At 36.1% G+C, this 15,150-nt stretch overlaps 2 protein-coding genes across 2 annotated transcripts; one reads left to right on the forward strand and one right to left on the reverse strand.

Annotated features, from left to right (window-relative positions):
• Positions 1-1,812: 1,812 nt before the first annotated feature.
• LOC137737414 (uncharacterized) lies at positions 1,813-3,688 on the forward strand. The gene is made up of 2 exons (XM_068476874.1): positions 1,813-2,477; positions 3,056-3,688. The coding sequence occupies exons 1-2, from the start codon at positions 2,029-2,031 to the stop codon at positions 3,501-3,503; spliced, it is 897 nt and encodes a 298-aa protein (XP_068332975.1). The 5' UTR covers positions 1,813-2,028; the 3' UTR covers positions 3,504-3,688.
• A 7,231-nt stretch (positions 3,689-10,919) lies between these two features.
• Positions 10,920-11,927, reverse strand: LOC137736420 (thioredoxin H2-like). The gene is made up of 3 exons (XM_068475690.1): positions 11,776-11,927; positions 11,426-11,547; positions 10,920-11,055 (listed from the first exon to the last, which is right to left on the reverse strand). The coding sequence occupies exons 1-3, from the start codon at positions 11,905-11,907 to the stop codon at positions 10,920-10,922; spliced, it is 390 nt and encodes a 129-aa protein (XP_068331791.1). The 5' UTR covers positions 11,908-11,927.
• Between the last annotated feature and the right edge of the window lie 3,223 nt (positions 11,928-15,150).

Raw genomic sequence — 15,150 nt, forward strand, 5'->3', positions numbered from 1 at the left:
TAATTGAAAACTGAAAACTGTTCATCTTTCCATGCTTTCTTCATGTCGGTTAGAGAAAAGTAGCTTTACCGCCATCGCCATATCACCACTGGGCCATTGGATTTGGACGTGGATGATGACTTCTTTCGTGGCATCAAACAAACTTCCACTTGTAAACTTCTAACCAATATCGTGCAAAGGGATATTCTCCGGATCTTTTCATTCTAATCCATTAAGTTTGGGGATTCAGTCTGTTAAAATTTAATCCAACGGCTAAAGTTATTATAACCTTTAAAGTGGACCCCTATTTGTAGCCATTGGATCAAATTTCAACGGTCCGGATCCCCAGACTTGATGGATTAAGTGAAGGGATCTAGAGATGATCCCTTTCCCAATATCTTACCCATATGAATAGTCTGTCACTATTATATTGATCTAATACACTATATGATGAATCACTTGTAAATAATCAATCTTAATAAGGTTTTTTGTATCGTAGAATGACAAATAATATTTTACGAAGAATGATATTATAACCCTCCATTCTTTATACTACTAAATAGTCTGGATTATTAGAAGAAAATACAAGCACAAAAAAGCCCTAGCCATCGGCCCTAGCATGTACTTTGGGTGCCGGTGGCAATCCCCTTTTTTCTCCTCCTTCCCTTCTTCCCTCAATGTGTTTTGATTATTCTGCCTTCCTTCCGAATGTTACTTTTCGAAATATTAAATCTAATTTACTCTTTATCATTTCGTTACACTCATGGTTGCAAGTAGCATCGACAACAACTCCTTGTCCCATAAGCAAGCAAATAATATGTCATTGCCTACTTTCATAAGTCAATTCGCCGGCCAGCTGCTTTTTTACAATTCTTGCTCATTACAATCATTGAATGCTCCAAAGCATGTCGACCGCCAAATTACAGCTTCACAAGATACACTGACAATTTAATACTCACAATGTCACATATTTAAAGAAGAAAGGCCGGCGTATTAATCACTATTTTCAACTTAAACGAGGTTAAAAAAGCACCAAAACGATGTCGTGTTACGCAAAGATTACGTATAAAGCGGCCACCCAAATATCACTCATCTAGCTCTGCAACGTGGACCAACATTAGGATGTATTAAGACTTGACGGATTTAAGATTCTAACATTGTGGGTATTAGTGTTAAAGATTTAAGTTTTTAAAACAAACAAAGCGCGAAGCACGTAATACAATTTCAGTTTATTTGCCCATACATTTTATCAAACACTTGTTGGACTTCTTGTCGTCAACTGAACTGTGTTGAGCACATATGAAATAGATATCGAGATATACTGAAGGAATCTGATAAGTGCTATCGAGAGAATTTGTCAAGTGCTCTTAACGCAACATGCCAAGTGTTGCCGAGATGTGTAGAGCAGACATTACATCAAATATTTTGTGAGCACAAAGACACCCATGCCAAACATTAGAAGGGTACTCAAAGGACTTTCACATGTGTATTTTTCGAACTTTGTATGGTCTGAAATCACCTTGGTCCCAATATACATCCAACACAATAGACGTACCATTTCAAGTATAACACGTAGATTTTTTTATTAATGTACTATAAAACTATAATACATCATTTTATATCGTTTAATTTTATTATAACACGAAAAATAATACATCAAATCACTTATATTTTCAGCACCTATAAAAAATTTGCAATACCAACGACCTACCAGAATCTGTGCAACTGTAACTACAAATATATTTCCTTAAAAAATAAAAATAAAACAAAGTCTACAAAGATACTTCAAGTCTGCTAGGCTCCCACCTCACTGCACGTTCTGCTACAGATTTGATTTATTTAAAATGCCCGCAGTGTCCTTCACTCCAATACCCCCACCACCGCTCCATTGACGAAACGCGCACCAAACACTGAAAATTATAACTCCAAACGCCAAATTTAAAACCGCGTTTGCTTTCTGCTGGATAACCACTTTTCCACATCCGGCTTTTCTCTCCGACTATCCCCTATCAAATCAGAGCCGTTGATAATTTCGATCAGAGCAATCACATGGGTGTGGATTTCTACAACGTGCTGAGAGTGAACCGGAACGCGACCCAGGAGGACCTGAAGAAGGCGTACAAGCGCCTGGCGATGAGGTGGCACCCCGACAAGAACCTGGTCGACAACGAGGAAGCGGAGGCCAAGTTCAAGCAGGTGTGCCAGGCGTACGATGTTCTCAGCGACCCGCAGCGGCGCCAGATCTACGACATCTACGGCGAGGAGGGGCTCAACTGCGGCGACCCGGATGACATTTTCGCCGAGTTTTTCGGCGGATCTGGCGGCGTTGGGGACAAGGTGTTCAAGAAGAGCAGTGTGAATGGCGAAGGGCGTAATGGTAATTTGAAGAGTAAGAAGGCTGCGGCGACAGAGAGCAAGTTGGTGTGCAGTTTGGAGGATCTTTACAGGGGGGCGAGGAGGAAGATGAGGATTTCGAGAACTGTTCCTGATGGGTTCGGGTGAGTACTCTGTTTCTGTTTGTTTTCTGGTTGGTTTTTTTTTTTTTTTTTTTTAATATGTCGGAATTGCTGCAAAGTTTGTTTCTTTTTTTTTTTTTTTGTTAACTGAGATTTTGATTTTCGGGAAGTGATGTGTTTGTATGGTTTGTTAATTGAGAGTTCTGCGTCTGTTGACTTGTTTAGTTGACTTTGATTAAGGCATGATAAGCTGGGGGATTACTGTTAATATGGTTAAAATTGGATTAAATTGCCGTTTTTAGGTAGGTGATCTTGACTTTTAATTCAATCTAAAATTGAATAAGAAACATTTGAAATGGATTTTGGATTAGGTTTCTTTCAGGTTCATGATCTTTCTTAACTTGATATTACCCAAATAACGTGTTCTTAATTTGTGTGTACTTGGGTAGACGTTGATATTATGTCGGTTGGTTAGGACAATATGTTGGACGCGAGTTATACCAGTTGGCCGGAACAATGGGTTCCGCCCTTGTGAAACGCATTTTGTATTCCAGAAGATTTTTGCCCTCTGTTGTAGCTCTTTTTTGCCTTATAACGTTGAAGCAACAACTCTGTTGCAGTAAGCCAAAGACTATTGAGGAAATCCTAAAGATAGACATCAAGCCTGGCTGGAAGAAGGGTACAAAGATCACATTCCCAGAGAGAGGAAACCAAGAGCCGGGCTTCTCTCCGGCTGATCTCATCTTCGTCATCGACGAGAAACCCCACCCTCATTTCAAGAGGGATGGGAATGACCTTGTGGTCACTCAGAAATTATCCCTACTAGAGGCTCTCACCGCGGCGGTCGTCAATCTGACAACGTTGGACGGAAGGGTTCTCAAGATCCCGGTGAGAGACATAATCAAACCTGGCCATGAGGAGGTGGTTGCTAACGAGGGAATGCCCATCTCTAAAGATCCGACCAAGAAAGGAAACCTTAGGGTCAAGTTCGACGTCGTCTTTCCGGCGAAGCTCAGTGCAGAACAGAAGGATGGTCTGAGGAGAGTGCTGGGTGGAGGTGATACCTGAAGGCTATGAGAATTCATATGCTTGGGATAAAAACCAAATCTATTTAACCCTAATTGTCAATGTAAGATCATGTAAATATTTTATCTTTCCATGGTGGAATTGTGCATACTAGGAACTCTAATTTGAATGTTTGGAATCCAATATTGTAAGAAATGCTAATGGGGCTCCATAAATTGTGAGATTAATTTCTAATGGTGTATCATAATATTTTTCTTTGGTGCTCTTGTCAAAGTTCCGGCAAAAACTCAAAAATTGTGTTTTTCAAAAAGAATTTTACTTACGATGTTTAATGGGTTTTCTGAAGATAAAAAATTATCATAAATTATATTCTCGTGGAACTTTTGTCACACTTCAAACTTTTTAAATTTCATGCAGGATATACTAGAGATGTTCAGATGGATAGAACTACGTTATGGCTAAATTTTATGCTCTGCTGGAATACTTATGTCACTCAGTTGCTGACCATATTTCCAAATGTATTATAACGTTGTTCCTAATGTATACACAAAAAGATCTTGCCAAAACTCTACAAATTAAATCACGATTGTTAATTGGTTTGCAATTCTAGTGAAAGTTTCGCCGCACCAAAAATTTCTTAAAATTCTAGAATATTTCGTTATAGTGCAGCGAAATTCCACAAAATTGGTTTACGATGATTTAACAAAGCAAATTAATAAAAAAGAAAGCAATACAAAGTGATAATTGATACATTGCTCACAATTTATCACTAAAAAGTGAACTAACACTCAATTACAAGCATTATAGATAATCATGAACATTAAAGAACACATAATCAATCTTATTCACCCCCTGCACCTTATTTATCTTTCCTATATTCTTTCTTTTTTCACTTTATTTCTTCCACTCTCACACGTTGGTCTGAATGTCCTTAATGTTAACTACATTGCAAAAGATGAAGAGTTGGTAGAGATGAAGAGGAAGATGATAGAGATAAACAAGAGAGATTGTATTGTTTGATTGGAGAAAATGTATACAATTGAACTGATAGGAAATGAAAGCTATACAATCCCTTATATAGCCATATACCCAATTACAGTAATACCCTTCTAACTATATTTATGTTATATTAGTTATTACTCTCCCCTCAAACTAAACTTTGAGTATCCAAGTGAAGTTTGAACTAGCCAGGTATTTGAGATTGATCTGGAACTACAAGATCAAGATGTCTGCAACGCTTCAAGAACAATGGACTGTGCAATCCTTTTGTAAATACATCTGCAATTACTATTAGGAAGCTAAACGCTGCAGAAAACCCCAAACCCGTCTTTTGCAGTTTGGAGTAGTGTATGATAGTTTAGACAACCTTGCTATCTCGAAAATATAAAGTGATTTGAATGTTCAGTCCCACATCTTTGATACAAGTTCCACTTTTGATGCTGACAGTAACCATTTCGAATAAAGTTGGTGATCCAACATTGTAGCACTTTTAACTACACCAACTTTGGAATAACCTAACAGCAAGCTTGCTGGAACAATTACAAGTAACTCTATGCATTTTACTACTATTGAAGCTAAACCGTAGTCCTATAAAGGCTGATAGGATGGTAAGAGCTGCTGCATTTGCTGCTGGGGCACGTGTTGCTTTTCCTTCGGATGCTGCATCACTTCTCAAGGTTGCTCAGGTAAAGAATGTTGTCCATATCATGCCTACAATTGGTTCTTCTACCCAATTAGTTAAACCTGGTGGCAAGTTTACCCACTCAGAACTTCCTCCTAATGTACATAACTGCTGACCAAAAGATTACTGAGAGCTTTTGTAGCTTCTTGAAGATTTGAGACACAAACCAAAACCTTTGCTCACTCCATTATCATCACTAAGACTACAACTTTAGCCGTTGGTGAAGCCATGATGAAAGACACAAGTACAATCCAGAAATCAAAACAGATAAATTCTTCTAGGCAGCAAGAGAATGACACTCTTGACACAAATGTTAAGGCAACAAGAGAATGACACTCTTGACAAATTCTAAAGCAACAAGAGAATGATACTCTTGACAAATTCTATGGAATCTAAGAAAGAATGATACTTTCTTATCCATCAAGAAAGAATGACACTTTCTTGAAATCTTGTAATCCAACCAAATCACTGAATGAAACAATAGTTTATCTTAGACAATTCATCCAAAAAACATCAAAACAACTTGACAAACATGTGTCTTCACCAACTTCACAAAACAACTTGAGCTGTGCATTTCTTCAAACATGTGGACTGCACAAAGTTGAGAAATTTTGTCCACAATAGAGAAAAGAACATGGATCAAAGTGGCAGATATAGAGCACAGAGAGCATAATTTGAATAACCATCAACAAAAAATTATATTGGCAAACAATTAAGAAACTATATTTCATCATTCTTCAACTAATGTCAATGGCCTTCACAATTACTCATGTATAAAATCTCACACTTTATCTTCTACAGCAATTCCACAAACACCATATATGCATAAAGAAGAGGACAGATACAAGTAACAACCTGACAGAGTCCAAGATCCCACTTTCCAATCAGCAACGAAGAAGAGAAATTCCCAGACGAATAACAGAAAGAATCACCACCGAATCGAGATTTGCACAGTAGAAAGAAGATGGATCTCGGCACCGTAATCTTTTGACGACCCAGATTTTGACCGACACTCTCTGTTCATAGCCTAAATCTCTCTCTCAAATCCCTAATTTCTTTCGAATTTCATATCCCCAAGTTCTGAAACTATGCAGTCTTCATGAAAACCCTAACCCTTACGAATTTTAGCTCTCCTCCCCTCTCTCCACCGTCGATTTAGCAGAAATCCTAAACGCCACTGTTTCGTGTTCATGATGACACTCTACCTGTTCTACGAATCAGCTTCAGTTTACTCTCTGTTCCTGGCTCAGAGGTACAACACCGGAATCGAACTGCCGGAGAAGGTGTTTGAGACTGATAATATCAAGGCGGAGATGAAGAATGGCATGCTGAAGGTGGTTGTTCCAAAGGTAAAGGAAGAGGAAAGGGCCGACGTCTTCCATGTGAAGGTCAAGTAGTGGTGCCGTGTTGGTCTCACCGGCTTCATCTTGAAACCCAGAGGAAAAACCCCAAAACTAAACACAAAACCCTCAGCGGAAAAATCCAGAGACCAAAAATAAGAACTATGAATACGGAAGCATAAACGATCAAATACGCGGAAACAAAAGAAAGTAATGAAGAAAGATAGAAAGTAATGAGAGAAGAGGAATCGATCACCAAGATCCATGGGGTGAGCCTTGGTGCTCGCATACTATATTAACTACATTACAAAAGATGAAGAATTGGTACAGATGAAGAGGAAGATGATAGAGAGAAACAAGAGAGATTGTATTGATTGATTGGAGAAAATGTATACAATTGAACTTTAGGAAATGAAAGTTATACAATCCCTTATATAGCCATATAACCCAATTACAATAATACCCTTTTAACTATATTTCTGTTATATCAGTTATTACTTAAACAATTGAATTACAAAGCCTACAAACTCTTTAAAAAGCTTAATTATAATTACTTACAAGTTTATTGCTGTCTTTGGAGGCAGCGAAGTGGGTGTTCCATTGATGCTTGGAATGGAAGGCAACGACGCGAGACTTGTGTTCATGTGAAGATTCGTCGTTTTGAATGTGCGACATGTTGCCTCCCGTTTCTTCTTCTTCTTCTCTGTCTCTAAGAGATGATGATAAAACTAAATAATAAGCTTAATTATTTTCTTCCAGTCGACTGCGTTTGGCGTGGATATTTGGTGTTGGTGGGAAGGGGTTTATATGGTGGTTTTGGGCAAGGGCAAAAGTTCTGTGATGAAATATAAGAATGGGATTCGTTTCGCCTCTTTGTACTATGCCACTGAACTTAATTCGGAAGAATTTTAAGGCAGCTAAGATTTGATATTAATAATTAGAAAAAGGATATATATATATATATATATTTTTATATATAAACTCATTCCTTTGCGTAGTGCACGTTTGATTCATCATTCGTAGTTCGTACCCCTACATTTGGTAGAAAAATTGACGGCGTAATAGATTGATAGAGGGCTGGAGTAGGATTCTCTCATATATTTTTTTTTCTCTTTCCTATGAAAATAAGAGATGTGAGAATTCTAGACCAGAGGGCAAAGTAAGATTTAATTTGAGGACTACATAAGCCAATATTCAAATTTATGGATGAAATGTTTTCAAAATAATAATTCAACGACTATTGCTATAAATAAAGTATTTATAACATATTTGTTGATCATATTGTGAATTATATCTCCAATTAAGACGACATTAGTTCTAATGATATGTTCACGAAAAGGTAGATATAGCAATTTTTTTCCGCTTCTATGGATATTTTTAGGACGTTATAGTAGTTTTAGGAGTTTCTGCACACTCTTTCCTTACAAGCCTATTTTTAAAATGATCAATTGTTCGGTTTAAGAGTTATTGCATATAGAAGAGTGGTGTAATGTTATTACTCAATTGTCCCCATATCAAAAAATAACATACGATAGAGTTGTTTAAAAGATTTTGGGCACCTTTCTCTTACAAGTCGGTTTTATAGGTCAAGTTCTATCCATATGTTCTTAGCAGATGAATCCAAGACGTTTCTTTTTTTATTTTAAAAAATTACTTTTATTAGCGAGTGGGGGGAGGGGGGGGGGGGGTTCGAACTTGAAATTATGGTTAGAAACACAATACTCTATTAAACCACATACAAATGAATCCAAGACATTTATTAAGTCAAAATGACAAACGGTGAGAGGTGGTGTTTCCGGAGTTGGGATCTCTTATTAAAAGTCAATTCAACCATTTATCATGTTCTAATTGAAGGTAAATGCTGGGATTACACCAATTAGAGTGTAAAGAGGAGTTGGCTGTTGTTAATGTCAACGGGCAAGTTTTGTCACATGACGTAAAAAAACAAAGAGAATTGCATATATTCACCCTAAGCAGCTTCCAAAACCAAAACTAAAACTAAAAGTCAGCTTAATCACATGACCAAATGGAATTTCTTTTATGTTTCAGATTACGTTATATTTTAAAATATGTGATCATTAGATTCTTAATCAATAATACGGTGATTAAAATCTAACAGTTAAAGTTTTTATAAATATAATATACTTCAGAATCTAATAAGCTGGGGGATTACTGTTACATTGGATAAAATTGCCGTTTTGGGTGGGTGATCTTGACTTTTAATTCAATCTAAAATTGAATAATTAAGAAACATTTAAAATGGATTTTGGATTAGATTTCTTTTAGGCTTCATGATCTTTCTTACCTTGTTATTACCTAAATGATGTGTTATTAATTTGTGTGTAATTAGGTAGACATGGATTATCTCAGTTGGTCAGGTCAATATGTTCGTCCATATCATTTTAGTTTGATCACACGCAAGTTATACTAGTTGGATGTAACAATACGTTCCTCCCTTCTAAAACGCATTTTCTTTTCCAGAAGATTTTTGCCCCCTCTAGTAATTGTGCTTCTTTTTTTTTTTTTTTTTTTTTTTCATTATAATGTTGAAATAACTTCTCTGTTGCAGTAAGCCAAAGACTATTGAGGAAATCCTAGAGATAGACATCAAGCCTGGCTGGAAGAAGGGAACAAAGATCGCATTCCCAGAGAAAGGAAGCCAAGAGCCGGGCTTATGTCCGGCTGCTCTAGATCTCATCTTTGTCATCGACGAGAAACCCCACCCTCTTTCAAGAGGGATGGGAATGACCTTGTGGTCACTCAGAAATTATCTCTACTAGACTAGAGGCTCTCACCGGAGCATTCGTCAATCTGACAACGTTCGATGGAAGGGTTCTCATGATCCCGGTGAGAGACATAATCAAACCTGGCCATGAGGAGGTGGTTGCTAATGAGGTGATGGCGTAATGCCCATCTCTAAAGATCCGGTCAAGAAAGGAAACCTTAGGATCAAGTTCGACGTGGTCTTTCCGGTGAAGCTCAGTGCAGAACAGAAGGATGGTCTGAGGAGAGTGCTGGGTGGAGGTGATACCTTGAACGTTGGAATCCAAAAATTGGTAGGCTAGATGACTTGGTTTACAAGTCATTAGACGTTCAAGGACTCTCGGTGCCCTAATGTAGTAGATATATTGGAGTCTTAACTATAAGCAATCTATTAGGACCCTTATTAGCTAAACACAAAGATATAGAATCATGATGGGACTTTAATTGATTTAATAGAGTATGGGTTGAAATTCTGTCCGATAATAGGCTGGATTTGATGAAAACCCTAGCTATAAAACAAGGTAGCAGTCCCTGCTTCCATACCAGTCGAATCTCGCAAAAGCTACAAACCTATTTCGTTAGTAGAGTTCATATAAGTACTGGAAGTAGAAGATTACTTCTGTTTGCACCAAGAATGGCCATGCCCATGCATGCGTGTGATATACTTATTGCGTATCTCCTATATAACTGTTAAAGATCTTAGCACTTTTTTCTTACACTTTTTTTCCTTGGATGCTCATGTTAAAGATCTTGCAAAAACTCAAAATTGCACTTTTAAAATGGAATTTTACTCACAATGTTTAATCGGTTTTCCAAAATTAAAGAAATGTCATAAGTTATATTTTCGAGGAAATTTTGCCACACCACAAACTTCTTAAAATTCGTATTATAGATGTACTAGAGATGTTCAAATAGACGGAACTACGTTATTGCTAAATTGTACGCCCAGTTGGAATTTTCTATTTATCTTTCAATTTTTTTTACTTGAAAGGGAAATACTTATGTCACTCAATTGATGACAATATTTCCAAATGTATTATAACATTGTCCTTAATATACACACAAAACATCTTGCGAAAATTCAACGAATTTTATTCACGATTGATAACTGGTTTGCGGAATTTTCGCTGCTGCACAATTTCCTAAAAATCATGCAGAATATTTCATTATAGTGCAGCGAAATTCCCCAAATACGTTTATGAAGTTTTTATTTATTTAGTTATTTATTTTTTAATTTTTTTTTATACAAAGCCAATTAATCGAAAGAAAGCAATACAAGGCTCACAAATTAAGTGATAAATTTTATTGATACATAGCTCACAATTTACTAAAAAAAAAAAAAACTAAATTAACACGTGAGAAGTACAAACATCATAGACAATCATGAAAATTAAAGAATACATGATCAATCTTATAGAGTAGGATTATCTTTCGCCCAAATTCCTTTTCCTCCCTTCCTCTTCTCTCTACTTTCCTCTTCAATATGGCTTAATTGTGACGATTCCAATAGTAAAAGACTGATAATAATTCCTCTTCTCTCTACTTTCCTCTTCTCTTTCTTTTTCCCTTTATTTCTTCAGCTCTCACACAGTGGTAGCACGTCATCATCATTATATATTCCCAATCGAGCTTTCATAATTTATTCAAAGCATCAGTTAATTAATCCATACTTAATTATGATGTCCTGTGTTTCTCAATCTTCGTTTGCAGTTCATCTTTCCTGGTCCCCACGATCCTATCAACCACCTCCCCTTTCTTCACATATACAAATGAAGGCATTACCTGCACACCAAACTCCATTGCCACATCCTGCATCCATCCACTCATAGTTAAATTTAAGATCACGACTTGACAAATTTTTTTATTTTTTTTCCATCATTAATGATATTATTTTCAAAAGTGAGTGACCATGTATTTCTTAATCACTTGGCAACTAAGATAACATTTATGATATTTGTATGTCACGTTCAATCACGAATCAAGTCCATTTTTCAACAAGATGTTATTAATACTTCACAAAAGTCATTACATTTCCCTGCTTATATATTCCATTTAATATTTTTGCGAGGAATCAATGTATAATAACTTTTTTGAAGTGTAACTAACAATTTTCTTGGTAATATATATGTAAAATTTAAGAAAAATATGAGGAGAAGTATTCATGCATAAATATATATCCCGGTAGCTCGTCGACATCAAGCTTGACGAACTCAACGTCTGTGAATTTATCAGCGTACTCTCTGAAGATTGGCTCCATCGCTCTACAAAGTCCACACCATGTAGCCGTGAAATCAATCACCATCTGTTCATCTCCATCAAAACTAAATTAGTAATCAATTAAGCAACTTCATTAAAATAAATAGAGTATGGTAGAGTTGTATATCATATACAGAGCTTAATTATGGCTTTCCTTATATATAAACAAGAGTGCAGGAAGGAGAATTCGAACTCGAGACTTTCATGGATGTCCTTAAGCAATTGAACTAAAAAGCCTGCAAATTCCTTAAGGAGCTTAAATATAATTAATTACCAGTTTATCGCTGTTTATGGAGGCAGCGAAGTGGGTGTTCCATTGATGCTTGGAATGGAAGGCCACGTTGCGAGACTTGTGTCCATGTGAAGATTCATCCGAGTCTTGAATGTGTGACATGTTGCCTCCCATTTGCTCTTCTTCTTCTCTTTGTCTCTGAGAGGATGATGAAGCAAAATAATAAGCTTAATTAATTTCTTTTAATCGACTGCGTTTGGCTTGATATTTGGTGTTGGTGGGAAGGCGTTTATATAGTGGTTTAGGACAATGGGCAAAAGTTGCGTGATGAACTCGGATTCGTCCTCTTTGATAGGACCATGCTACGCTCTGGATTGTACACCGCCGAACTTAATTTGGAAAAGATTTAAGGCACCTTAGGATTGATATTAATCATTATAGAAAGGACATTTTCTTTTAATATAAACTCATATTCCTTTCGCATAGTGTACATTTGATTCTTCATTCGTACTCTTAAGTTTGGTAGAAAAAATTGACGGCGAAAAAAACTGATAAAGGTCAAAGCAAGATTTAATCTGGAGATTACAAAATCTAATATTCGAATTCATGGACGAAATGTTTTCAAAATCATAATTCAACGGCTATTGCTATAATTAAAGTGTATTTAGAACGTATTTATTGATCAAATTGTAATTATATCTCCAACTGAGATGACACTGGTTCTAATGATACGTCTATGAAGAAGTACATCAAACATTTTTTTCTTCACTTTTATGGATATTTTTAGGACATTAATTATAATAGTTTAAGAGTTTTTGCACACCCTTTTCTTACAAGTCGATTCTTACAATGGTCAATTTTTTGGTTTAAGAATTATCGCGTACGGAAGCGCAGTATAATGTTAGGACTCAATTGTCTTCGTATCGAAAAATAATATGTGCTAGTGTTGTTTAGAAGCTTTTGGGCACCTTTCTCTTACAAGCCGGTTTTTAAGGACAAATTCTATCCATATGCTCTTAGCAGATAAATTCAAGACGTTCAAATGAACACCGCAAAAAGATGAAATAGAAAAAAAGTAGAAGTCCGAGAGACAGTGAGTGGTGGTGTTTCTGGAATTAGGATCCAAGTCAATTCACTCATTTTTCATTTTCTAATTAAAGGTAAACGCTGGGATCCCTAATTACATCAATCAGAGTGTAAAGAGGGTTGGCTGCTGTTAATGTCAGCGGCAAGTTTTGTCACATGACGTAAAAAAAGAGAATGGCATATGTTCACCATTAGTAGCATCCAAACTAAACTAAAAGTCAGCATAATCACATGACCAAACGGATTTTTTTTTTTCTTTTTTTTTTTATGTTTCGGAGTTCAATATATTTTAAGATATTTTATCATTAAACTCTTGATCAATTATACAATAATCTGAATCTAACCGTCAAAGTGTTTAAAATATAATGGTTTTTTAGTTAAAATGGTTTCTGAGATTTGCATAACTCCTCGCTTTGGTCCCTAAAATTTGAAATCGATATAATTGGTCCCTAAGTTTGTTCACAATCAATTATTTTGATCATTCAGTGAAAAATCTCCATAAAATAAGGATAAAATGATAAAAATACTCTCAATCTTTGTTAAATCATCTTGGTATATTGTTTATTATATTGAGAGTAATTTTGTCATTTTAATCCTTATTTAACATAATTTTTCACCGAGGGACCAAAATGATTGATGGTGGACAATCTCAGGGACGACTTCTATTGATTTCAAATCTTAGGGACCAAGGTAAGGAGTTAGGCAACTCTTCGGGACCATTTTGGCTAAAAAGCCAAATATAATATATTTCATAACATAACATAGTTTTTGCTAAAACAACTTCAGAACATAACAATTACACATAATTTACAGTTCTGTGAATAAAATCCAAATTCATGAGCCTTGTGTACTGTGGAATCTAATTTAATTGAGAAAATTGTAGCAATTATCCTTCAATTTTAACTCAACTAAAGCAATGATCCCTTAATTTATCAAAACACGTAGCTATGATTCTTTTCGTCAACTCCGTTAGAATTTTGTTAAAATAAGTCATGTGGGCCAGGAATGACCATTGCTACAGTTGAGTTAGTGTGAAAGGTCATTACTCCAATTGGGTTAAAATTGAGTTAGTGTTGAAAGACCTTTACTGAATTGAGTTAAATTGAGAGAACATTTCTCCAATTAGATTAAAGTTGAGGGACCATTGCCACAATTTTTCTCATTTGATTTTTCATATTTTCCCATTGATTCAGACTCACGTGCGTGGCATGCGACTTTTGACAGAATTCTAACGAAGTTGACGAAAAAGACTGTAGTTAGACGTTTTGATGAGTTAAATGACCAATAGTTTTTATTTGATGGACCATTACTCCAATTGAGTTAAAGTTGAGGGATCATTGCTACAATTTCCTCAATTTAATTAAGTAATTGAGGTTAATAAAAGGGTATCTCTATTTTGACCTTTACGGTGGTCCCAAATTTTGGCTTCCATCAAGTTGTGCACCACCCATGCAATGCACATAAGAGCACGTTCACCAGTTTTAGGAGCAAGGGCAAGACAAGGGAAAGGGCAATGAGATTGTGTTTACTATTACTTTAAATAGTCATTGCATTTGCGCAAGTCCACCCGTTTGGGAAAAGGGAGGGCAAAGGCAAATACGATTACTATTCACATATATAATTTTTTATTTTCTCTTTATGTTTTTTTGGTCTTATACTCCACGTGTCATTATTTCACAAATAAAGTCTAACTCTAGTAAATTATTTCAAATACAAGGGAAAACTATAACATTAAACAAACATAATTAATTTTAACTTAGGGAATAAAATTAGTATGACTCAGTTCATCTTCCCTTGGAATGTATGGAATTTCCTCACCTTCCATAGAAAACCTTCTACTCATGACAAGTTATTTTTCACTTTTCCAAAAATGTTTTGAATTAGGGGACTCCTCGTCGAGGCGTCGGGACTGATCTCCTAATACTTCTTCTCTTACTGTTTTTGCCAATATAACTCTCGTTCTCTCGCCCTTATTTCATCTCTAGCCTTGTCTTGTTGTGTTCATATGTTAACTTGTCTCGCTCCATATTCAATGCATGTTGGCGAGCCAATTCGTTAACTAATTTTGAGTAATTATTATTCAAAGAACTCCCTCTTGTAGCTTTTTTCTTAGTGACCTTCTTACCAATAAGCCTCGAGGTTTCTTTAGTTAGTGCGACCAATTCAATTAGGGTCTCCAATGGCGACTCTTCGATAGTTGATTTTTGCAGGGGAGTCTCTTCAACACAACTTCTGAACCGCTTGGTAGAACTTTGTACTTCGAAGTATGCTTTACAATGTTCCAACATTCGTGCCTTGTGAACGATTTCTGGTTGGCAACATGGAATCGCA

The sequence above is a fragment of the Pyrus communis genome, chromosome 6 (genome assembly GCF_963583255.1).
Source record: "Pyrus communis chromosome 6, drPyrComm1.1, whole genome shotgun sequence".
NCBI classification, from domain to species: Eukaryota; Viridiplantae; Streptophyta; class Magnoliopsida; order Rosales; family Rosaceae; genus Pyrus; species Pyrus communis.